We start from the raw sequence: 26,268 nt of genomic DNA on the forward strand, positions 1-26,268 counted from the left end.
CAAACTAAAGTTTTTCACTAATGGATTTTATATTTCATGAGTTTGAAAATCCATAAATTATAAATCCATAATTATGTTGACATTATCCTGTTTGAGTCTGCAATTTTAATTATAATACAATTCTAAATGTATTCATATAGCCTAAACAATATCATCATTAATGTAAATTGGGCATTGATGCTATTGTATAACAACTGCAAAACGACTTCAATTATGCACTAATTGAAGGTTCATTTGTCTCTGTATATAAAGTAATAAGGTCAACAGGTGTAACCGGGCACGTCATGGCCGACTTACGTCTTTTGGATGTGGGTCAAGCTCTTGGAAGAGAGCGTGCTGCTGTATTGGCAGAAGACAGATGAATGGGGCAGGACGCGTAGCCTTATACGGTATCATTGGGGGGTTGATTATGCAGCATTAGGTGGCATTCATCATGTTTACGCAGGTCATTTACACGGTTATCTGACGTTAGGAGCGTTTGCTGAATCTGGAATGGCACACTCATAAGAGTACGAAAACGTTCTTGCATGAGGCCCGATGTCTGCTCTCGACAGAAGTAACGGATGCAACGCTGAGGCCCAGCTCTGTCATGTGATGGGTTTTAGGTCTTCTACTAAAAGCCTCTTTTCCCAAGGGAAAATGTGGCTGAGTAACACTATTACCTAACACTATTATGACTACTGGTGCCAGGGATTTCCCTGGTACTGGAGTGTGTGAAAGGAAGTAAGTGTGCTAAATGTAGAGAACGGTATCCAGTCTATCTAGAGAATTTTGACCAATCCTCACTTTGACAAAAACTGTTCCCAAAAAAGGCCTGTGCAGAATGCAAACAAATGAGATTATCCTGGGAAAAGATGAATGTCAGATATGCCATAGTGAGTGCTAATGCAGTTCTGAAGTTAAGGTGTAATGTGTGCACACAGGAGCTCACCTGTCATTCCTCCTCTCTATGCTATAGAGGCAGATGGAGCAGTCGGCTCTGAACAGGATGATCATATCTCTGAAGACGTTGAGCAGCAGAGTGTCTGAGTGCAGCTTAGTGACGGATGCGAAGGCGTTGTCTAGGTTGGAGGAGCGTTGATAGAGCCTCAACTAGTGTCAACAGAGGGAGAGCAGAGGGGAAACGTCACAACTAGAATCACGATAAATGGAAAGAAATCGTCGAATACAAACAATAAGTGGTGCTTCAGTCTCACCTGCTCCTGCTGGTCTATAAAATTGTAACAGGCCACCACCACAAAGTCCTTCCACCAGGCCAGACCTCCCGTCACCGTCATGTTCTGCTCCTACACAGAAATGCAAACACACATAAACGTTACCTTAAAATACTCTAAACCACATTTGAATGCTATTTTTTTAATATTATTTGAAGTTATTTCTGGCAGAAAAAGTGGAGATATTTAATGACAAAATAAAAACACTACTTTCACAGTCACCAGTTGTTTATTCGTAATTGTACTGAAGCCATTTAGAGAGGGTTTCATCTTATCATTTATCGTCCAGTCTACAATGTCACATACCTGAGTGATGTTTCCAAACAGCTTCCATTTCCTTGTGAATAAGGAGTAGTGTGCAAAGCCCCGCCTCCCTGCTACAGCCATGCACTGGCCTGCTGTGTCTATGGCTGCAAACTGCACACACACAAACACATCCATAAGGCAAACAATACAACGTATTGACACAGAATACACACACTCCAACAAAACTGAACACAGTTTTATCGACATTTTTATTGACCACCGGTATACTGACATATTGACAAGTCAAGTTTGTTTGTGAAGCCATCTGTCATAAAAGAAATGAGCTTTATAGGCTCACAATAGCTGCTATTTCCACCCCGAGCTCTCCGAGAAGAGAAAGACAAATTATTTTACTATGATTCATATATAGATTTTTTTTTCTCACTCCCACACCTTGTATAACAATAATTATGCTTATGTCAACACACTTGTGAACGCAGCGAAATTAGTTTGCTTTGTAAACATTACTGCTTTATAGACTCAGGGATTATGGCAGTTTCTCTAGTGTCAGCACATATGTAGCCTTATTATAACCTATTGTTAGAACCTGTTTATGGTACAATGATGATATTACTATGTGTCCCACACATACACATCACATCGAAATACCAGAAAGTTGAATATACTCATGGGAGACAATTTCAAAGACGATTTAATACACGTTTCTGTGACTAACAACTGTCCTGACATTTGACCTAGAGGACCTGGAGGCAAGATTACAAACACGCCCGTTCCCACACTTACCCGTATAGGCCAGTTGCTCTCAAGGTATGTGCTGTGAATCTAGAGGAATACAAAAACATCATGAGAAACACAAGACAATCAACTATACTTCATATCTATTGAACTATAAACACACAGGCAAGATCACGGTTGAATAAAGCTCCCTGGTGACGTGACTGGTATTAGCATTATTAGCTGTTAACAGTATTTACTGATTCATGAGGTTCTCCCATTTCTTGTTTGTCTTTTATGATCCAGTAACGACTATTAAGCACATGGAGTTGAGCTCAAGGTGGTTTTCATTCATTGCAGCTCAGCTCTGTCTCATATTGAAGTAAACAATTGGTCATTTTGTGATAAAAGCACCAAATTTGGTAGAGGTTTTGATAGATATATTGGGAACAAAACTGGATATTGGACCATCCCAAACTCACACCTTGGTGGCCGTGAAAGCCGTTTTTCAATATGGCCACCAGCGGTTGGTCAAACGTTCCTATCCCATTGGATCCACATTGAAATAACGGACATAATTTAGACTCTAGTAACCCTGAGAACCAAATCAAATACTCACTCACAATTCTATGGTTACTTTTACAAAGTATTTGGTCATTTCATTTTGGGAAATGGCTGCAATGGTCATCAGAATGCTAAACTGCCCAATATCCATATGTCTTCTAAATATAGTAAGCTATATGTGTACCAAATGTGACACTTTTATCACAAAATGAATAACGGGTTTGCTATGCTGCCATAATATAATGGATTAATCGTTTAGCTGAAATGCCAAAATTTGATGGTTCCTGCTTTTCAAATCAGATAATGTGAATTAAATTGAATATTTTGGGGTTTTGGACTGTTGTTTGGACAAAATAAGACATCTGATGACATCGCCATGCGCTGTAGGAAATTTTGATGGGTATGTTTTACTGTCATGAAGACAAATGAATAATAATAGAATGAAAAAAGAATTGGCAGATTAATTAAGAGTGAAAATAATCGCGGCCCTAAAAGCCTCTGTTACTGATTGTACAGGATGAGCCTGAGGCTGCAGTGAAATATGATATGCTACCACCAAGTAATATTTCATAACTCTTGTCCCCGTTGCATAAATTCCCCCCCTAACCAGGTGTGATGACTGCGCATCCTTACCTGGACCACGTGCCAGTGCTTGTGTCCCAGTAAAGTGCTGAGTCCCTGAGAGAGAGAGGAGTCGGGGTTGGGGGGGTGGTGCAGCGGGCTGCTGCCGTCGTGCAAGTGTGTGTGCGGGTGTGTGTCGGAGGTGCTGTTGACCTGCGATGGGTCACCGCAGGTCAGGTAGAGGCGGTCTTCACCGTGGAGCAACACCTGCTCCTGGTTACTCTGCACAGAGGAAACAAACAGAGCATCGATGTTTAATGTGTGTTTGTGTGTATGTGTGTATTCACAAAAGTGACGGGATGCGTCCTCTCACCGTGCAGGGGTTGACTGTCAGGGCGCTCTTGATGAAGTGGAACTGCAGTATGCCGGCCTGCAGGGAGGGGTGAGGAGGTGGGACCATCTCCTCCTCCTCTTCCTCCTCCTCCTCCTGCTGCTGCTGCTGCTGCTGCTGCTCCTCCTGCCTTCTCCTCTCCGGTTTGTAAGGGAGCACCCATAGGTGGTAACCCTCTGCTCCCCAGCTCTGGAAAGGGCAGAGTGCAAGTCAGACAGTGTGCACACAATGGTAAGAAAAATACTCTTTACATGTAACAGGTAAATGTGTAGAGAAATTATTTAAACATGCACAATAAAGCATGTAATGAAGAAACGTCTCATTGGAATAGCATTAACTGTTTAAACGGCCTGCGTTACCTCTGTTCCAATAGTAAATAATGGGATTAAGTGGGTACTGAACCAAAACACTTGTGCTTTTAACTTTGCCAACTGAGTTTCTGTCATTATTTATAATAATTTAAATTTTTTTTATTGATTTCTGTAACCTTAAATCTCTTAAATACGCTTTAAAAATCAAGAGTTTTATATTCAAATGTCCTTTTTTTATGTTAAAATGCAGACGGTTGGACAGTGTTAATTAAATATACTTACCATAGAGCTGATTTTAATGGGGTCCTTCTTGGTACCATCAGAACGATACCTGAGGGGAGGACACAAAAGATATAAAAAGCATGAAAAATTATATGAATCTGCATGAAGTGTGTACTAGTGCATTTGTGTGTGTGTGTGTGTGTGTGTGTGTGTGTGTCCACCTACGCAAAGTCCTCTCCCAGAGTGCAGATGAGGTGAGCTCCAAAGACACTCCACAGTGATAGGCCACCGCACTCCCATGTAACTATGGCAACGCTGTAGTCAGGTGACCAGCGGATCAGCTTGACTGGGCCCGTCTTGTTGTAGATGTCTGTTATAAGGGTTCAGAAAGGTTTAGTTAATACTGTAGTTGCATGTTAAAAAATACTAATGATTTTGCAAATGGTGCGATGGAAGTATTTAAGACGTATTTTCTCATATTTGCCACCGGATCAAATGTATTTAATGTTTATTTAATCTGGCAGTCTCATTGAGATTAAGATCTCTTTTCCAAGAGAGACCTGAGAACATTCACAGGAACACAACCAACAAAACAGAAACAACACAACTACATAATATTAGAAGAATATTTTTGAATACTGTCTTCCACATTGAGCTCATGAATGTTTGGTCTTTTACCAGCTCTGATTGACAGAGATTGATATTACAGAGTGATATTATGATTTGATGAAAACTCAGGCAGTAGCTGAGGAAAGTGCTGTGAAATGCAGTCACACACCTAGCTACAAAATAACCTGTTGTTTTTTTCCACATGAATCACAGCTCTCTAGAGCATGACTTTCAGATAAAAATTAACCCACACAGGATGTTTTTGGACTGAAGAATAAAGAAAATGTAGCAGAGATCATCCCTATTGGAGTATGCCACTTGTGTTTTGTTTTTTTAAGCACTGAAGGCCATCGTGTGTGCGACATAATAATCCTGTGTATTGTCTTGGACTGCTTGAGACAATGCCAGGTGTTCAAATATTACTGATAAGGCTTTCATTGTACAGAGAGCAGAGAAACTAGGGTGTCTTTAAAGACCTTTTCAATAACACATAGAATGCATTTTAATTTGAACTGTTACACAATCATTCTGGCCAATGTATAAAATATGAATGGAAAACCAGCAGGGACGATATCACCTTGAATTATCAATTATTATATCACCTTTTTCAGTTCTTTCCAGAAGTATATAACAATCCCTAATGATGTAATCAATTAAATCAATGCAACCTGGATAAGCAGCACAAAATGGATAGATGGAATAACCAATTAAAATGTATTGATTCATTAAAGATTCTACTAAAATCAACACTGAATCACCAATGGGCTTCCCAGCAACTGTAGCTACAATCTACAATAACATTTATAACTAACATTACTGCATACAGCAGGCAACAAAAAAAAATTAAGACTTTTGTAAATTAAATTTAAGACTCTTTAATGCCTTCTAAGGAGGTTTTTGAGGAAACTAAATTCATTTTTTCAGACCTGCACATACCCTGGAGACAGATTCATTGTTGGAATAGTGATAGGCCTTAATGGCAGCTCCCCCACTAGGGGGAGCTACGGCTTTAGATCTCATTACAGGAGTCTAAATACAGATGTGACCTGAGGGGAAATACAGGCATGTGTACCCAAGAGAGAGAGACAGCTGAAGGAATGCAAGTTATCTCAAGGAGGAATTTGTGCCGGGGTGTGACACAGAGAGAGACAAAGAGAAGAGAGACATGAAAGAAGGAGACAGAGACAAAGAGAGAGAGAGATGGGGAGCAAACAGTATGTTGTGATACCTGGGTAGTGTTTCGGGGTGAGCTCCAGTTTGTGGGAGAGCTGCATGGATCCTGTCGTGGTGTCTATCATGTACACCAGCACCGAGCCGCTGTAAGGAAAACAACACACACACTTTTTTAAAAGCCTTAATTTATGCCTGGAGGACAGAAACAGCTACTACAAGGGTCAGAGAGCTGCCTCGGTGACCTGTGGCTGTAATTTGGAGCAGAGCCTCCGAGCTACAAACACAGGCACATATCTCTGTACCGACAACACAATCAAGGTCATTATTTGATTTGTGTTAAATGATTCTTCACAGAGGCTTTAATCTAATTTCATTAGTTGCTGCATAGTTAACCTCTTGCTCATTCAGTGGTAAAAAATCACAGCGATCTACATCAGAGTAACAAGCGCATTTATCTAGAAGGGCGTTTTCAAAGGTGTATTCACATAATGTTCAAAAGACTCACCTTGTACAGTGAGACAGTCTAATTGCAGGCTCTATGTTCTCTATTTATTTGCCAAGGACTGTTTGGGCAATAATTACTGTACATAATGAACTGAACCGCTGTGTGTGCCCATGTTGTCTCAGTGAGGTACAAAACACAGACAAAAGATGAAGGAGAGGAGGGTTGTAACGGTATACTGTGTCTATATGAAAGGTGACGGCTATCATACCCTATACATTTGCTTATCTACTGTATTGAAAGTAACTGACATAAGTGAGTGAGAGTGTGAGTTAAAGGTACAGACATGAGCAGTCTGGCTGCATCTACAGTATATGTTAAATGAGGGATAACGTACAGCGAGGCGTTGGGGTTTATTTCACAACAATGGCCCGCTAGCTGTACATTATCCCGCTTATTACACGGCTACTTACTTAAGAAATCAATAATTTGACACAAAAACGGTCCGCCAGAGTCCGAGATCAGAACCGCGGCCATAGCAACGGTCTGCTATAAAGAAATTACAGACCGTAGAACGCTGTGACTGACCAATCAGAATCGAGTATTCAACAAAGCCGTGCAATAATTATTAATAATCATAGGACATTATTTAAAAAGCTCACAGCTGATGTTATATTTAATTTAGTTGTTAATTACATGTTATAGTGCTACTAAAATGCTAACATGTTTTAGTTAAATAACATATGATAGTTACATGCTATTATTTTTATCAGGTTTATAATTCTGTTAAGGGTCATTGTAACTGACACTACTAATACTACTACAATAATAATAATAATAATAATAATAGTAATAATAGTAATAATAGTAATAATAATAATAATAATAATAATAATAATAATAATAATAAAATAATAGATAAGTAAGTAAGTAAGTAAATAAATAAATAAAAATAATGATATAAAAATAAAATCTCATACCGTTACAACCTTAGGAGGGAGCAATGAGGAAGAGAACTTCCTGCCAACCTGGCAGATTGCATAATCCATTGGGAGTTTCTGACAAGCACACACTAGGTAGGCCTCGGCAAACACAAACTGACAGATTCTCACACTGGACACACACCACATGGACAACAATCTATCTCTGTAACACACGGATGCAAACAAACACACACACACACAACCAGGTTTTCTTCCCAACACTGTCGTAGACACGTACCTGGCACAGCCAAAGGCCATCAGTCTGTACTTGTTGTTGACAGCCACACAGGTGCCATCAGTCACATCTGCTGCCCAGACGCCCTGCAGCTGCTGGAGACACACACACACCAAACATTTATGAATTACAAATGTGTGTATGAAGTCAGTTGCAGGTCAGCCTGTTTCCATTAATCACATCACTTATATGTCATGTGTTGATAGGTCTAGATGAAACTCTACAGGAGAGAATAAACACACATTATCAGCAGACTGCTTGGTCACGATTTAACATTTATATCTGGACACGTTTATATCCTGGTGGAGGCAACAACACCCACTTTCCAAATTCAAAAACATCATTCCTGGCCAAAACCTTAGAACAACTCAATAATTAATGGTGAGCTCCTCTCGCCTTTTTGGATGCGAAAAGATATCTCACAGATACAGTCATTACTGTTGAAATCCTGCCAAGATGAAAGTAATTGCCGCAAGCCCTGCATTGAATCATGTGATCATGATATTAATAAAAAATATTGTGCTGTCCTATTTATAAAATCTGAAAACTTATTAACTGTGTCTGTGTGTCTCTTCTCTTTGGGAATACTGAGGTTACGGGTACTTATGTCATTAAAATAAACTTTACTGAGAGCAGAAATGACATCAACAGCTCTCTCAATTACACTTGTTTAACAGTCAAAGGGAACAGTTTGTTGACTATTTATTTACTTCTTATACTGCCTTTATATTTGTTAACCAAATATACATACATAAATACATCTGGATCAATATATTGATTAAATAATTAACAAACAAATATCATCCATACAAAGTGAAAACATCAATACATATCAACATCTTTATGATATGCCTTTATTTTGAAATTCCCATGGCACGACTTTGTCACCATTTCCGTCCAAGCGCACCTCCTTCCTACAGAGGCCGGTAATAAAATTATCAAATCATATTTTGGATGCTTTTTGTGAGTTAATTAAATGAAACTGATCGTGTTAAATAGACATATGATGTTGTCACAGATCGATCAAAGGCCCTTGAATTGAATCGAAATTGTATTGTGGCAGACTTTGTGATATCAGTAAATATTATATAGTTGTCCAAAGAATCAATATAATATTGTATCCTATTACCTACTCAAAATCTGTGCAGAACATTCAATTTCTTTGCGGAAACAAATGCCTGGTTATCATTACAAAACAGAAAAATTAATATACAATCAGGGATTATCCTGGATAAAATAGCTAAAAGAACTGCAGGCTGTCTGCAAGTATTGTAAAGAAGAATCAGAGACTTTCATCAGCTTTTCAATGCCACAACTATTATATACTTTTTATAAGCTTGGTTTGGATCTTGTGTTTGCCCTCCAATAAACTGTGTGCGCGTTTCAATGTCAGCAGTGTGTGTCTGCGAGTATTCTTACATCTGCGGTGATGGTGTTGCTGAGCGGCGTGATGAAGCCCAGGCGTCCGTCACTCAGCACCACGGCGAAGCCGTCCAGGGTCACACAATACTCCATACAACGGATATACACTCCCTCCAGGTCCAGAGAGGGACCACCTAAAACACGCACATGTAGAGGTTGAAGTGCAACAAAAAGACTGAATGTGGAGCTGAAGTTAAGTAAAACATTGGACTACATGGGAGACTGCTGTAGGCAAAACATGCATGTGTGTTTTTAGGGAGGGATGTTTTGTATTCATAATTCATTTCCCAGCATCAGAAAGTGTTTGGAAACTTTGGTTTACACTCTCAACTAGAATCAAGTCTGCTGTGTTTAGCTGTGTGCACGGGTCTTCTCTAACCTCGAGCAGACTGCAGGTCTAGCGAGAAGGGGATCGTAGTGAGGCAGATGGCCTTGCGTCCGTTGCTGCCTAGCCCGTCCCAGTGCAGCACATGGAGGTAGCCGTCTGCGGTGCACACCAGTAAGTCCTCCTGGAGGGACTGCAGACTGGTGGGAGGAAGAAGAAGAAGAAGAAGAAGAAACACAGAAAATGAGCACTGAGTTCCAAAAGACATGAAAGGAACTGTGGAGGAGGTAGTAAAAGAAAACAGGCCGGAACGGTAGGTAGGCAGAGAGGGAGCGAAATAACAAACAGCAGTGTTAGAAAACAGTGGACTAGTCATCATCCAGCTGTGCCCTCTGGAACTTTTACTGGCCAGCTGTGATGAGGCCACATAGCTGCCTGTGCCAACTCTCACTGTCTTCTAATAGGCAAGGGAACAAAACAACAGTGGGTTTGTGTGTAAAGCGCTTCATTGTCTTCCAAAGAGGTATGAGAGGTCTGAAGATGGCACAATGGGACAACCAAGAGGAGAGAAAGCAGGAGTCAGAAAGCAGTGAAATGAAAGGAAGTCAAGGGTGTCGAGCACTGTGGACTTTCACTGTGGAGGAGGCAACATCTTTTGCTGTAGTTTCACAGCGGGAGACGCCCACTCATCTCCTGCACGATCAAGCTGTGCCTTTGAAATGCCAACACGAGTGCTCTCATTCGGATGACTACTCTGTAATCTCTGTCAAGTGCACACAGCGGAGGAGATGTGACAGATGAGCACGAGGACATGACAGACAATATAAACACGAGATAAACAAAAATATGGGCAAAAAGAAAGTCGAGCAGAAATGTTCCTGTCACTCAGCAAACAAAGACGTCGAGTTGGAGGATATGGGGGCGATAGTAGGGAAGGTGGACAACTAGAAGAAGACAGAAACTGAAATTAGCAAAGACTGAACCACCACAAAGGAGAAAAACAAGGGGGAAGTAGACTCCGGCTCCCATCTAACAGACTCCAGTGTTGTTCCTTCTCATCAATAAGTTATCATACTTTGGGGACTAGATTTTAGAAATCCTTATTTAAACCATCATAACCTTTTATGGTAACAATGAACAAGGGATCACGTGGTCATTTTTTCCCAGTTTAGGGGTGGGAAAAAAAAAATTGATACAGTATAGTATCGCGATATTTTGCGAGGCGATATTGTATCTATATACGGACGTCAAGTATTGACCTACTGTTATATAAAGTAACCTTGCTATTCTGTCTTTCAGATGTTGCAGCGGGCTCAGTTTTAAAGCTAGAGTGACGATATTGGTATCATATGAAACTATAAAACTTAAGGAATGTCATGTTAGCTTGTCGGGAAGAAAGCTAAATAATGCTCCAAAGTTACGCTAAATATTGCTGAGGAAAAACTGGCATGGGCATTTCCAAAGTGGGCCCTTGACCTCTGACCTTAAGAGAAAACTCTGAGATGAGCAGAGTGGAAACTGTATCCGATTAGATAAAACTGATGTTGACAGATTGCATAATCTTCAGTTGAAAAAAGGTTATATATCGCAATATATATTATCGCAAAATATTTAAAATTGCAATAAGATTGTATCATGGCTTAAGTATTGTGATAAGATCGTATCGTGGGGCCTCTGGTGATTCCCACCCCTTGTACAAATTACGTTTATAATAGGCCTACATTAAAAGGTAAAGGCTTGAAAATTTATCTGTCATCACGCAGGTGATGCTGATATAAAAAAAATTTAAAATCCGCTTCAGCCATCTAAAATGGCGACTAGTCTTTTCAGAGACAGTGAAGGACGCAAATTCCTCCAATTACCATTTAGCTGACTCTGAAATGCAAAAGACAAAATGGAAACACCTTCTGAATATGTAACAAGCATAGTCATGAGGTAACATGACAAGCAATCAATCTCACTAAACGTGAGCGAATTCCCAAAATGTCTTGTTTATCACCTGAATAAATACTGTCCAGAAAACACATGAGGCTGATTTGAATCAGTTACGCTCCAGGCAACTCTTAATTCCATCCAGCTAACGATGAAATCAGACTTATTCCTTCAGTCGTCAATCATCACTAACCCCTTCCAGCCACCTATATTCATCCGTCCATCACTGTTCCTCTCTCAGCGTCCCTCCATCTCTGCAGATTCAGGCATTTCTCTCTGCAGGACTTTGTGTTTACAACAGAGTGGAGGAGCTTAGCTTCTCGCCTCAGCCATCTCTCGCTGCCAATGTTGACTTTCCATGAGAGGAAGAAGAAACTTTTTCAAGGTTTTACTCTGAGCCAAATGCCCTTCACAGATGCACAAGAAGCAGGTCACTTTTAACAGCTGCAACTATGGTGGAAATGCTTTAAATATCCACTGGTGAGCTGCATGAGTTTAAATCATAAGGTAAGTGTAGGCTACAAGATTTTAATTGTACAAAATGTACAAAACTATGTCAAAGGATACTGAATGGTAAGCCTCTATCAATAATAACATGATTTTGTTTTGACTAGTGTAGTTTTCAAAGCTTTTAATGGAAGACATCTTGCCTGCGTGTAATAAATTAATTATTTGAAAATGTTTTTAAATTGATATTTACTATTTTGCTTCTTATATTTTGTCATTATATTTTGTTTTAAATGTCCTTGTAAATTTACTATAATGCTTCTTATATTTTGTCAATTTATTTATTTTATTTTATATGTCCTTTTATATTAACTATATTGCTTCTTATATTTTGTTATTATATTTTGTTGTATTATATTTCATATGTCGTAGAATATTTACTATAATGCTTCTTATATTTTGTCATTTTATTTTATTACATTTTATATGTCTTTGCATATTTACTATATTGCTTTTATTTTTGTTATTATATTTTATTGTATTTTATATGTCCTTGTATATTAATTATATTGCTTCTTATATTTTGTTATTATATTTTATATGTCCTTGTATATTAATTATATTGCTTCTTATATTTTGTTATTATATTTTATATGTCCTTGTATATTAATTATATTGCTTCTTATATTTTGTTATTATATTTTATTGTGATATATTTTATATGTCCTTGTATATTTACTATTTATTTTCTTTCTTTTATGGCGCCGCCCAGCAAAAGCATTTCACACGATTGTACTTGTATAACCGGAGTGACAATAAACAAATTGAATCTTGATCTTGAATCTAAGAAGAAACTTTTTGTACATGAAAATGATCACAGGGGTGAGGGTAAAAAAAACAATAGCGCTCTTTCTTAGTTTACAGGAAGCACTTTACATTTAAGAGACACAGTGAGCAGCACATGTTTTGGTGGTTCCAGTGTGTGCGGGTCTATGTGAATGTGAGCTGGAGTCTACATGAGGCAGACACAACAGAGAGGAACACAAAGAGGGAGAGGAAAAACAGAGGACGAGATAAAAGGACGATAATCCTACCTGGTGATGGGGGCCTCCAGATCCACGGGCTTCTTCATCTCTAGAGACAAAGCGGGGGCACATTGCTCCTCCTTATAACCCGGGGTAACCTTCACGCGAGGACTTCCTCTGTGCAAACACACAAATACAATGACGCACAGTATTAGATATACAAATGTATGAGGAAAACTGTTGAAATCCCAAAATGCAAATCAGAGCTGAAGAACATCAGTGAATACGCCCTGACTTGCCTGACCTCTGCTGGTATGCTGGCAAGGAATGTGAAAGACACACTGGCATACAGGCACCACATACACACACAAGAAATGGACACTTGAAATGGAAGGATTAGTAAAATAAAAGTGAGAAAAGCATGCAGACACGACCCCTATTCACATGCTTTTGTTTTCTGTTGGCTGTTTGGAAGGCCTACCCAGGTGGGAGGCTGTTATGGCAGCACATTAATACAAAAAAAATCAGTGATAGCTGTAACAATTGGCAGCTAAAATGTCACTACCTGCTTTTATCAACCATATAACCACAGCAAATTAGTTATTACATATTAAGTCAAGAGCTAAAACAACATTACAACATTACATCATTACATGAGAGGATTTAGTAGTAAAGCCTTCTTGTATTACTACTGGCATTGTTAACCAGCTGCACTGACAGACACGAGACTATGAGTGTTTCTTAGGACGAGGACAGCCCTAATTTGCAGTATTAACTCTAGCAAGTTAGCAAGGCTAATATTGGGATATCCAGTGTTTCAACTGAACAAACTACACAGAAACAGTGTTGCTCTGTTTTGTATATACAATATTGTGTTTTCACATTCAACCTCAAGCAGATACGGGTAACATTCAAGACTGACATAACATGCATAATAATGATGGTTAAATAAATGATTTGTCGATGATGTAGCCTCCGTGCAAGCTACAGCTTGGCCCCCTCTGCTCACTTCACTTCACCTAAGTGTGTGTGTATATCAAATGTGTATGAGAGTTTGTTCGTGTGCTGCACTCACTTTGGATAGACGGGCTCATAGAGGGATTTGTCGTCGCCTCCACCCAGCACATCAAACAAGAGGATGTAGCCTTTGGCAGTCTGAAAACAGAGAGGAAGGAGTGTCATTAAAAAAAACATCATTATCAGACACAGAGAGGTGTGGGTGTCCCACTGAGAACACACAAATTACCACAAAATGTTTGAGAGAAAGAAAGTGAAGTGAAACTGTAGAAATGGATGGGGATGCGAATTTAAAAGTAACATTTTATTTTTTTATTGTTTGCAAAGTCACTCAATGCCTTTTGGGGGGTAGCAAGAGAGAGAAATAATGAGAGGACCGGAGGGAAGAAAATGGGTTTATCAGTAAACAAAAGCATCATCCGTTACCGTCACAGAGTAGATGGCAACAGATCAATTACACCGCGTGTCCTTGTTAAAGTAGGACCTTTTAATCATGCTGCTTATCTCAAGAAAACAAAATCCACACCTATACTGTTTAATGTAGAGGTGTCTCCCTAGGAAGAGTCCATCTAAATACTTTGACAAACACAATTATAACACTATGATTACTTTACTTAGATTGTCAGTAAGGAGTTTAGTTTAGGGGATTACATGCGCCTCTATAGCTCCTATAAAAGATAATATTTGCAGCACAACTACTGTCACAGTTAAGAACATATTTGTATGTGCAGGTGCAAATGATGGTTGACATTTTCAGGCTGAGCTGTTACTGATAATGATGCTCAAAAACAAATTTGCCAGCATTTAAAAAAAAACATTGAAACACATGCTCCAGGCTCCATTATGTGGAGAAGCTCACACTATCTATCTATCTATCTATCTATCTATCTATCTATCTATGATGACAAAATATGAATAAAGCACAATACTTGTATGTGTGTTCAATATTGTAACGGTGCTTTTTCCACAACTACGTGTAGACACATAGTGCCGTCAGGGAAACTGCTGAAACTGAGCCTGCAGACTGAAACATGACACGAAACCTGATCTCAAGTCCACTGCCGGCAGTAATGTGAATGGTTTTGCAATGACGGCACATGAAAAGACTTCAGTCGTGCTACAGAGTCACCTAGAACCAGAGTTCAATGCACGAACCATGATGTTTTGCTCATAGTTGGCGGCAGCGCTCTGAAGTAACCCTTGACTTTTCTAGTGTGATGGTGACAGTGTTGTATAGTAGCAGGCCAACATATCACCATAGCAATAAGAAAACCCAAACCCAAAAAAAGAGGGTGAAGCCAGCAGCAGCAGCATGAAGCTTGACCAGAAAAGAGCAGCCACAGCCAGAGAGAGGACGGAGCCAAGCTGAGGCCTGCTAAACCCATCAACAGCCTCGGAGCTCCACAAAGCTGCGGATGAGCTACCGAAGGCAAAAACTGCAAAACAAAACTCCAGCATGCATAAAATCTACTTTAGAAAGACAAACTGTCAACTTAAAGCAGCTTAAAGGGCTTTTTGATCCGTCAAATACTGCACATCTCAATGTGAAAAGACAATTTGAATCTAAATACAGTTTCAAAATAGCATTTATGGGGTCATTTTGTGGGCTGATAAGATTAACAACAACAACAACAACAACAAAGTTAACTGTAATTGACCCTTCGCTAAGCCCCGTCCCCCGCTGCTACTCCGTCAAGCTGTCGGAGCTACCATATAGCCACATTGTCACTGAATGCACTCCCTGCATTATTATCATCTAGTTTTTGGAAAAGTGATTTCAGAGAGAAGCAGACAGAAGGGTCTACAATATGCGTTTGAAGGATATATCAGGATGTCAAACTGATTCAGCAGCAAAAACCAGTTAAAAAGATAAAGATAGAAGCTAAAGCCCACAGATCAGAGTGTAAAAGTGAACCACCACATCACCTGGTGATCAGGACAGAAGACAATGAAATTAAAGAACAACACTGTTCCTAAAGCTTGGTAGGTCTTTAGTCACTGCTACAATCACTAAATAGCAAAAGCAGCATGTGTATACATTCAGTATACCTTCAGTAGCCTGAAAATGAAGAAAATCTGAAACGATTGCATGAGAATCTATGAAGCAGAGCCGGATAGGTGTCAGACCCTGGTCGAAGCTGTCCGATGCTACGCTATGATTGGCTAGTCTGCATTCGAGGGGCGGGACTTAGCGAGGGGTCTATTGTGGTCATTTCCATGAATGATTTTAAAGTTGTGGCACAATATTCAAAGCTTCTTCTCTGACACAAAAAATTTAAGCCAACACTACTGTTCAAATATTTGCTGAGACAGACAGCGATGACGGGGTACATATACATGACATAACAGCCATGCCAGATCCAGACGTGGTGAACTGGATCACTGAGCTAACACCGCACTATATGAAGTTACTGTATTTTAAAGTTGGAAATACTCAAACATAGAGATTTCCTTGATATTGTTAACTGCTAAACACGATGAAAGTGACACTGCACACGTGTGCGCAAAATCACCGTCTTTAAAAGACATTACATGAATCACAAAACACTGCAAACATGTAGGTCATCTGGGACATGTGATAATTAACTTAATCATCATGCTTTATTAGTAGTTTGGTCTGAGGAACAATGATGTCCCAAACAAGGTGCTAATGATTATAAACTGCCTGCATGATGAGTATAATTTACTGTCTCAATTCACTGACTTTAGTGTGCTGAGAAAAGATAAAACAGCCTCTTCATCGTGTTCACGTTAGCACTATATATAGTTTAAGATGATCACGGTAGGACGCAGTCTCATTACAATGACCTACTTAGTTAATATAGCCTAACATGCTTATGCAGTCCATGTACGAATACGAGTAAGCACTCGTAGGCTGCATGATTTGCTAATTTAACAACAGGAAATGTTTTGAATTTTTTTTAACTACATCTGGTTCCAGACATTGTGACATTTTTAGACACACACATCTCTCAGAGACGAATACACACTTCTGCATACGTAAATGCTGAAACTGAATAAAGAAAATAAGGCAGTGAATTGAGTAGGATATCACAATGTCCGTGTTCCTGGTTTTCTCATGGGCTGCAACAATGATGGAATTTAAAAACATATTTTTGCATTTGAGTGAATGTCTATCTCCATGGTTTAACTGCAGTGCTGGAAGAAGTACTCATATATAATTTTACTTAAGTAAAACCAACACAACAACGTAAAAATAATCCATTACAGCTAGAGGCGCTGCATTCAAAATCCTACGCAAGTAAAAGTACAGAAGTATTATCTGCAAAATATACTTAAAGTATCAAGTACAATTACTGATTTTGCAAAAAATGATACAGAGATTGTTAATACAGATGCAACAATATGTAAGCAGCATTTGATTGTTGTAGCTGGTTTAGGTGGAAATAGTTTAGCTTCTTTTAGATACAGTGAGGTATAGGGCTGGGCAATATGATGACTTATATTGTCAAAACGATATAAAAATGTCTATCAAATACATTTTCTATATAGTTTCTATCGCGATATAGGCCAGGCCTATAATTATCTTATTTTTCTCTATAATTTCACTTTAGTGTCAAGTTCCCTAAAATGAGAAAATACTCAGGACTTTTCAACAAGTATTTAATTCACATAGGAGTATATAAAAACAGGCTTTATCATGTGATTATTTCATATAGATTAATTATTTTATCCCCCGACTGAACCCATATATTCACTAAATCAGCTAAGGCTTCGTACCCTGAGGGGGAAAGGAAATGTGAGTGTGACTAGCCAGCTACTGTACTTCAAAAGCACGTCAATTACAGGAGGAAGGGAATCTCAGTGAAGAATCAAGCATGGGAGGGGGATGGGCGGGACAACTATTTGGCAACCTAGGAGGACAAACTTCAGCAGCGACTCCCACATCTCATCCCTTTCATCTGTAGTTTGATCACACGACATACACAAGAGCATTCACACGCCGACCCATTCATCTTTTCACGTGACCGTGATCAGGTTTAATTCAACTCATCTTGTCAGATGCGTGAAGAACTGTGGATGAAAGGGATGAGAGATAAAGAGAGATATGTCTCCAGGACTCTTGGTGCTCTTGGTATGTTCACACATGCAGAGTTAATGATACAGCAAGAGGCCAGCCTTTGTCAGCTAAGGCCCAATAAACAAGCAGTCACAAAGATGCAAAACGCACCCAGTGGCTTAATGTGGGGGGGTTTAAATAGTTTTCTCTTTCTGTCCTCTGACACAAAGGCAGCTGCAACAAAAAGCTGCAGCTCCTGAAGCAGCCGGTGGTACTCTCCAGAGTCTTTCATGAGCCAGCAAAATAGGATCTAAGAATGAGTGATGCCCAGGACCAGCTCAGTTTACACTGCAGATACAGGACCGCAAGGCCGATCTGAGTTCCCCCACTCTGCAAAACATACTCCTGATACTTTCTCTCTTCCTCATAGTGGCAACGATTGGAGATGAGTATTAAAATCATGGTGATTTTTTTAAATGTCATATAATCAATAAACCTGGTTTCCTTCATAAGTGATGGATAATTTCTTGTGCCATGTGTACAACCCTGACTAGGCTTCTAAACAAGTTTTTTTACAAGAGCACATGTGCAAAACAATAAGCAAAGACCCAGGACAGAGAGGGCATTGCTGTGGCAGCAGAGATGTGTTTTATAACGTCCTGCTTTCACCTTGTTTCTCCAAATAACTCGTGGGCACATATGCACTCTCAATAATTGGTATATGAGAGGCACGTAATAAATGATACAGTAATTATAGGACTCAAGACAGGGCTTTAGCTCTTGTCACGTAACACTTCCTCTTCTTCCGCTGGCACTTCTGCACCACTCGAACCAACTGTTACGACCTGATGCTGCATTTGAAAGAGGCGGACATCAAAAGGATTGACTTAACGCTGTTGCAAAAACACATACGAATTGAAACAAAGAAGAAAAAAGCTGACTGGTGTCTACTCTAGTTCGGGCTTGCAAGAAGAATGAAAGACGGTGGTTTTCGCAGAGAGAAAGTGGATAGTCAGCAGAAAACAGTACACCATGTATTAGTGTGCTGGGGCCTCTTTTCTGCATGTTTAAACACGCTCCAGAGGTCCACACACACACACACTGGCTTGTGGATAACTGCAGTGGCTCCCTGAGATTAAGTGCACTTTTGAAAAGAAAATGTGACCACTCACACACATCACAGACACTAGCTGCAGGTTGCTGTCATTAAAAATAAAAAAATGGAACAGAAATGCATGCAAAATTCATAACTGAACACAAATCAGATGTGTTTTGCTGTGCTAAGTATGCAATGGCAGACGCAGATGTGTGCATTTGTAAACTGTAGTATGTGAAACACACCGCTGTCATGACTGAAGACATCTGACCAATCGCTCCGCCAGTTTATCAGTATTACTTTCCAGTCATGCTGTGTCTTTCCTAAGAGGGAAGAAATGATGTGCAATTGACAGCTAAATCTTGTTCTGTCATTGGGAGCAGAACAGTAAAAGTTTATACCCAAAGTACAGGAAAAACACAACATAGGATAGTAGTAATGCATACATTGGAGTTTAGACCTGATGATAAAACATTACTGTCCCTTTTCCAACAAGACAGAATTTGCCAGGTCTGTGTGATCAAGGAGGGGACACTATAAAAGGGAACATCTAATCCAGTACAGCCACAACAATACGTACAGTAAAGCCTAAAAAATAAACAGCCAGAGTTGAAACACCTCTCCAATGCAGTCTCAGCAAAATTACATTTATTGCAGAGCTAATGTATGCTCCTATTACTGCATCCATATCCTGAATGTGTGCGTATGTAATGGAGATAAGACAGGAACCTGCGGGTTGCATCTGTTTACGCAAAATGCTGCCGAAAATGTCGACTGTGCAATTTGAGGAGTCTGCTTCTTGTTTTCCAAACATTCTTTCACCCTGTTGACTGCTGCATTCGTTTCACCATAAACCTCTTTCTTTTTACTTATGGTGCTCATATTTACATAAGCTATACATGTACTTGTATGTACGTGGAACTACGTCTGTGCCATAGAAAATTGGCTGAAAACACTTTCCAGAGTACTGCAGAGTGAGAGTCTAAAAACAGAGCGGGAACATTTTGGCCTCGGACGAATCCCAAAACACACACACAAGAAGAGCTAAATGCTCTAAAGTATTTCCCCTGTTTGAAGATCCTTTCTTGACTCCTGCCACACAAAAAAGTCGGTCCCTCTCGCTCTGTCAGTTGCTTTAGCTTTTTCTCTCGCATTCTCATACACACAACACGCTTAGCTAAAGATAGTCCTAGCCATGGTTTATGAGGGTGATTACGTTAGCCTCAAGGTCTGTAGGGTGTGTGGGCAGCCAAACATCTGGGGAACAGCTGGTAGTTGAAGCGAGGAGGACTACTGCCTGCCTGGGCAACGCTGGTCTTTATTGTTCTGCAGGCCCTGACTTCTCTAAGTCTGCTCACCCTGTAATTAAACTACAATGCTAATGAGGGTGAGAAAGGTTATGGCTTCTTGAAGAAAAGAAAAAAAAGAATAGGCAGCTAGACATCACGTAGCCAATGGAGAATGTGCTTAAATAAAAACACAGCACAAAACAAAATAACATTTAACACTCCGGAGTCAGAATCTGCGTTTGCGGAGTCCAGAAAGTGAGTGAACAAGTGTGCCCTGTTATTTTTAACTCCTCCACCTGCTCCCTGTTGTGTTTGGCTGGGTGGACCTGGGACCGAGTCTGTTTTGCCAGACACATTCACAGCATTCATTCATGTGTACTTTGGCTTCAGTAGAGGGAGGGATGAAAGGAAGGACTGAGAGAGACGGACACCAAGAGTCCAAGAGGTCATCGCGCTAATATTTTTCAATATCTTTAAAGCGACCTAAGAATTAGGGGGATCTTTTGGCAGATTTAGAATATAATATTAATAAGTATGTTTTCTTTAGTGTATAATCACATGATAATAAGAATCGTGTTTTCGTTTCCTCAGAATGAGCCGTTTATATCTAGATAGGGAGCGGGTCCCCTCTCCACAGAGTCCAATGGTTTCTACAGTAGCCCAGAACGGACAAACCAAACTCTGTTAACTTTTCCTTCTTGGGCCAGAGTCGATAACATTACTCGCTCCTGTTGCTGCCGCTCTCTCTCTCTCGCTTCACCACTCACTTCCCACGTACACACACACTCTACACACTGGCTCTGCTCCAAATGGCCTATGCTACTCTTACGACAACTGGCTCTAGATAGGGCCATTCATGTTTTTGCATCGGCCACTGAGCTCTCCGACACGGGAGAGGCTTCAGTTGGTTGCAATCTCAACCTCACCGCTACATACCGCCAGATCCTACACACTGCACCTTTAAGTTATGTAACCATGTTGACATGAAGTGTCAGTTAAAGCATTTACATGACACCATTAGACAATGTCTCTATTGTTTTTCCAACGCTCTTAATAAATAGGGCATTATCTGGACTTTTGAGGACATTCAATTGGACAATTAATCTCCGTGCGTGTTGTTGTCGCCCCTTTAACACCTGATTCAGTATGTTCAGCAGAATGGCTTCAAGGACAGGTGGTGGTGTTTTGGGAGAAACATGACTGCCATGCTGACTTCTAAACAGCCTCTCGTGTCCTTGACTGTATTTCCTGGCAGTGTTTACAAAAAGATGTAGGATTAGCTGGACTAAGGTATTTGATGAAACATAAGATAAAAAAAAGAAAATGCTGAACTTCTTGGATGCAGGGCTTTAACAATTACTTTGCATCCTTGCATCTTTTTAATCACTTTAAATCAATTTGTTGTTTTGTTTTAGCCTAAAATAAAATAAATAAAATAGCATTCTGCTCTATTTTAATTTTTATTTTACATAGTGCCCTTTTTGCTGTATCTATTTCATGTACTTATTTCTCATACTTTGTGTTTCCTTTTAAACGGCACTATGAGTGGAAGGCAAAGGAAGAATTTCATTGTAGAGGAAACTTGCACTAATAATTAAACTGTGCACATGACAATAAACACTTATGCTGCACATAATTTATGAGAAAATCTGATCAGGCACATTGTAAGTACGGAAATGATATAAAAAGAAACCAAATAACATGGCTTGTCAATGGGGAAATTGCTCAACCACAGAATATAAACATTTGTACAGGAATTATATCGGTCCTGCAATATAATACCCAGCATGACTTGAGACCGATTATCCCAATAATTCGACAGACGTGAATATTTGGCGAGTAAACCCAGCATTAGTTATGTTATTAATCATGGATGTATTTCTATTCTCAGTTCCATTGCCTACATTATATTTCATGTTTTTGCAGGTTTTACACACGTTCACTCTAAGGGAGCTGTGTTAATGAGTAGTTTGGTTAAAAGAGAACTTTCTAATGTTCAGCTGCAAACACTTTAATACCCCAGGCAGCTTCACACACGTGTGGGCATGGATACAACGAGCACACACAAACACAAAGCAGCACATCTATCCATCCAGTGTGAACGAATGATTGTAATCTGTGTGTGGGGTTTGTTTTGACGCCGTCTGCTTCTGTTCTGTGTCTTGGCGGTCGTCTGCTATGTGTTGCTGATCACATGGCCTTTGGAAGCCGATTGAGTCATCTGCTGACTCGGGCACTTGCCGTGCGTTAGATTACTCAACAAGACACTTCCTTCACATAGTTATCCTAGCTGCAGAGCTAACAATAATAGCAGAAGAATAGAAAATCTCAGCGGTTTATGTATCCTGAAGTTCCGTTTTGCAAAAAGGGGGAGTGTGTTTTTTTTAATCAAGGCAGTAACGGTGGAATGTAACATGAATGCTAGATGATAATCATCACGAGAAACATTATTATCTGTCAAACGAAAGGCATGAGAAAACAAGCGACACCAGCCAGCTGAATTAGTGCTTCTATCGCACACTTATCCTCATAAGCTTCTTGTTTATTTACATGAACATCCTACAATAAACCATCTGATTCCTTTACAACTGCTCAGGCTTCTTTGCCTGCTTCAATTTGTTTGACGCAGCAGATGCAGCATCCGTCTGTTCCTTCCTCTGAACTCGCAGCAAGCATCAAGACATTAGTTTAACACAGACGGGGCTCGTTATCGAGGATTACGCTTGATAAGAACGATTTACATTCAATCCCTGGAAATAAATAACGGCGACTCAATAAATCCAGCCATGATGTACTCTGCTGCTCTCAGGGACACTCTGCTCCCCGAGAGTATCGAAACCTACTGTGTCGCTCTCTGAACAAGGCCACTGTTTGTGCCATATTATGTGCAAATTATACGTAGTTTTGCTCTCGACCTCAGTGGAACCTGTGTTGTAAATTGTGGAGACAACAAGGCCAGTGTAGCTGTCAAAATATATGACTGATAGCGGTGCTTTATGCTTCAAAGCGACGGAGGTATGTTGATTTGCTGCTGTGCAGAAACAAGGGTGTAAAAACAGCAGGCATACGTAAACCTAATCATGAACAATACTATCTAAATTTCTATTATAGGTTTTCATAGGTGATAGGTAGGGTCAGGGAACTGAACTGCAAAACGGTTTGATAAACTGACTTGACAGTGGAGGAAAGCTCTGGCTAAACTAACATCAGCAAGCTTGTGTGGGCTTCCATACACAAAAACATGCTGCTGAGAACATTTCATCTCCATGGAAATGAGCATGAATTTTTTAAATTACATCTTTTAAGCTTTGTGGGCTGATCATTTGCATATTTTTTTGGTTGTGGGTCCTTCTCAAGAGTTTACACAAGGCAGGATATAATTCACAGGAAGGAAGATCCTGCAGGGAGATATTTCATGATTACTTAAACAGGAAAAAGATGGGGGGGGGGGGAACAGGCTGACACAGACTGTGCATCCTCCCTTCATCAGGTTCAGCATTCGGGGTAAATTTGTATTGATTTGCAAAACACACAAAAAAAAAAATGAGGCCCTCTCCATCTCCCAAAAGAGCTGAGGTAGCTCGATCCTTTCAGACTGCTGTAATCTGCTCGCAATATAGAGCTCGCCCACAAGCCTGACCTGTTAGGAATGAGGTCAGGGTTCAAGGGCAAAGGTCACTGATGTCCACCTTATTATAACCTATTTATACATCACCTCTGGCTACTTTGATTGTAAAGTTAATACATTAAAGCTCAGCTGATATGCAAACATTTGATAGATAAAGCACTAATAGTGACCTACTGTTTCACTTTGACTTGATTGACTCACGGTCAGATCGAAAGCACAGTGATCAGCACAATATGACAAGATATGATAGGGAGCAAAGTGTAACTGAAGCATTCAAATATTATCTCAAAAATGTTAAAGGCCAGTTTGTTCAGTATTGATTCATCCACTGCAAACATATTACTGCCATCAGGCAGTTTCACAATGCCCCTGTTGAACCCTTTATATTTACTTTAACCCTTCTCTTTCTCGTTCGACTTCGGTTAAGTTAATCTTGAATAGCTCGTCTGTCAATGTTCTGTGGCAGATTTTTTTAGTGTTCTCATGCCCGACCATGGTTGAACCTTAACTGGTAGTAACTTCAACAGTCAGAAGTACACTGCAGTATTTGTCTAAAGCACTAGACCATACATTGTTTAACAAGTGGTCACTCAACTCCAGCAGCATTAAGGATAGTCTGGTGTTTTGAAGTGGGGTTGTATGAGGTACTTATCCATAGTCAGTGTATTACCTACAGTAGATGACGATCGGCACGCCCCCAGTTTGGAGAAACAGACAGGAGTACCGACAATGTACTGCTGTGGACGGGGCCGGCAGTAAAATGTATTTGGATGCTATAATTTAGAATGTTTGACCGCTTTATCTTGCTGTTAGACGGTGTTTTCCAACCAGGAACTGAACTGAAAGTGAAACCTGTCTATGCTCTCTTCAAAGATACCAGCCTCGTTGAAAAAAACTATATAGATAAGTTTGACTTTCAGTTCAGTTCCCCGTCTGAAAATATTCTAAATATAGCGTACTCTTAAACTGATATTGACTTTTTTTTAAGGTGGGCCTTTCTTTTAGGTGGCTAAAATACATTTTGCTGCTGCCCCCGTCCACAGTGGTACATTGCTTTGCTCCCGTGCTGGTACTCCTGTCTGCTTCTCCAAATTGGGAGGTAATACACTGACTATTGATAAGTACCTCATACAACCCCACTTCAAAACACCCAAACTATCCCTTTAAGCCTGGAGCTACTTGCAGACTTCAATAAGATGCACACCTGAAGTGATGACTATGCAAGTCAAAGCATGTCTAGCCTCAGGGATCATACATGTACATAAACATTCCTTATCATAAACACCTGAAGCAGTAGTAAATCACAATAGTTTCCTGGAGAAGGAAATCTGAATCATTGTAATCGCTGAGATCTGGAATTATGATGATTGAGGAAAAAAAACGTGGAGTAAAATTAATGAAACACTTTTGGTTTGTCTCTCAACGACCACATGTACTGAAGACACACAGCAGGTGCCAAGAAATCATTTAAAAATGCTGCTTAAACAGATGCCCAGTGTTCCCAGTGTTTATGAATAGTCAGATCATATAGCCAACATTTACTCCATAACCTTTAGTTATTTTGTAGAACCTAAAAATTCTACCTTCACACACTAATGTCACGCCGTTGCTCACTGCGTTGGAAGACTGTGTGAAAGTGAAGATGTAGAGAGCTCATGGAAAACAGCAAAAATAGGACAAACTCTGGTGTTTAGAGAAGTGCGGCCACGCTTTAATTTTTCTCTTTCCAGCATTTGTCATGCTCATTCTACTGTGATGCACTGCAGTTATAAGGGAGCTGCTGCTCCTGTGGTTTTCTATGACAGAAGGATGCTGATAAAATGCTAATGGCAGTGTCTGAAACTCTGCGTGCAATAATTCAAAGTGGTAACAAAGTGATAATGGGGGGGATTTAATGTTGCAGATAAAGAAAACCAAACCGATAAGACAAAGGAGAGACAGAGAGGAAGAGAATAACAGGTGATAACAGATGATGGTCGTACGCATGTGACCCAACAGCCCATGATGACCGACAGTTGGCTTAAGTATACAAGTAATTAATGTACTTAAAGGTACTATATGTAACAATGTACATGTATTAATTGCTTTGTATTGCCAATGTGTGAACGGATTGTAATGAATCTTAAAAACTGAGACGTTCCCCCAACTTTCTCGGTTGCCTATAACAGCTTGTGGACTGTTTAAGAACATTTTGAATCCAAAAGATATGACATTTATGCGCACTCTCGAGTGCTTTGCCCCTCTTCAGCTCCCTTAAAGCACCAACTATGTGTAGCAATGTAAAAAAATACTGTCCTGAGTGCTTAAGCTAAGGTTAGCCAGCTAGCTGTAACTGATGGAGCCAATGGTCCAAATAAAATATAGGGACATTACAGAACAT

The 26,268-nt window shown here is 39.9% G+C and overlaps 1 protein-coding gene across 4 annotated transcripts in view; it reads right to left on the minus strand.

The window, feature by feature from the left end:
- ric1 (RIC1 homolog, RAB6A GEF complex partner 1) overlaps positions 1-26,268 on the minus strand; it is a 43,253-nt gene that overhangs the window by 9,153 nt on the left and 7,832 nt on the right. For all 4 annotated transcript variants that reach the window (XM_074616955.1, XM_074616957.1, XM_074616956.1 and 1 more), the window contains exons 3-16: positions 13,913-13,992; positions 12,907-13,014; positions 9,488-9,633; positions 9,106-9,242; positions 7,690-7,781; positions 6,082-6,170; positions 4,470-4,614; positions 4,305-4,353; positions 3,694-3,900; positions 3,393-3,602; positions 2,265-2,303; positions 1,521-1,631; positions 1,197-1,286; positions 932-1,092 (exon numbers count right to left, since the gene is read on the minus strand). In XM_074616955.1, coding sequence (XP_074473056.1) covers positions 932-1,092; positions 1,197-1,286; positions 1,521-1,631; positions 2,265-2,303; positions 3,393-3,602; positions 3,694-3,900; positions 4,305-4,353; positions 4,470-4,614; positions 6,082-6,170; positions 7,690-7,781; positions 9,106-9,242; positions 9,488-9,633; positions 12,907-13,014; positions 13,913-13,992 — 1,664 coding nt within the window. The remainder of the gene's footprint in view (positions 1-931; positions 1,093-1,196; positions 1,287-1,520; positions 1,632-2,264; positions 2,304-3,392; positions 3,603-3,693; positions 3,901-4,304; positions 4,354-4,469; positions 4,615-6,081; positions 6,171-7,689; positions 7,782-9,105; positions 9,243-9,487; positions 9,634-12,906; positions 13,015-13,912; positions 13,993-26,268) is intronic.

This window comes from Sebastes fasciatus, chromosome 19, assembly GCF_043250625.1.
Source record: "Sebastes fasciatus isolate fSebFas1 chromosome 19, fSebFas1.pri, whole genome shotgun sequence".
Classification (NCBI taxonomy): Eukaryota; Metazoa; Chordata; class Actinopteri; order Perciformes; family Sebastidae; genus Sebastes; species Sebastes fasciatus.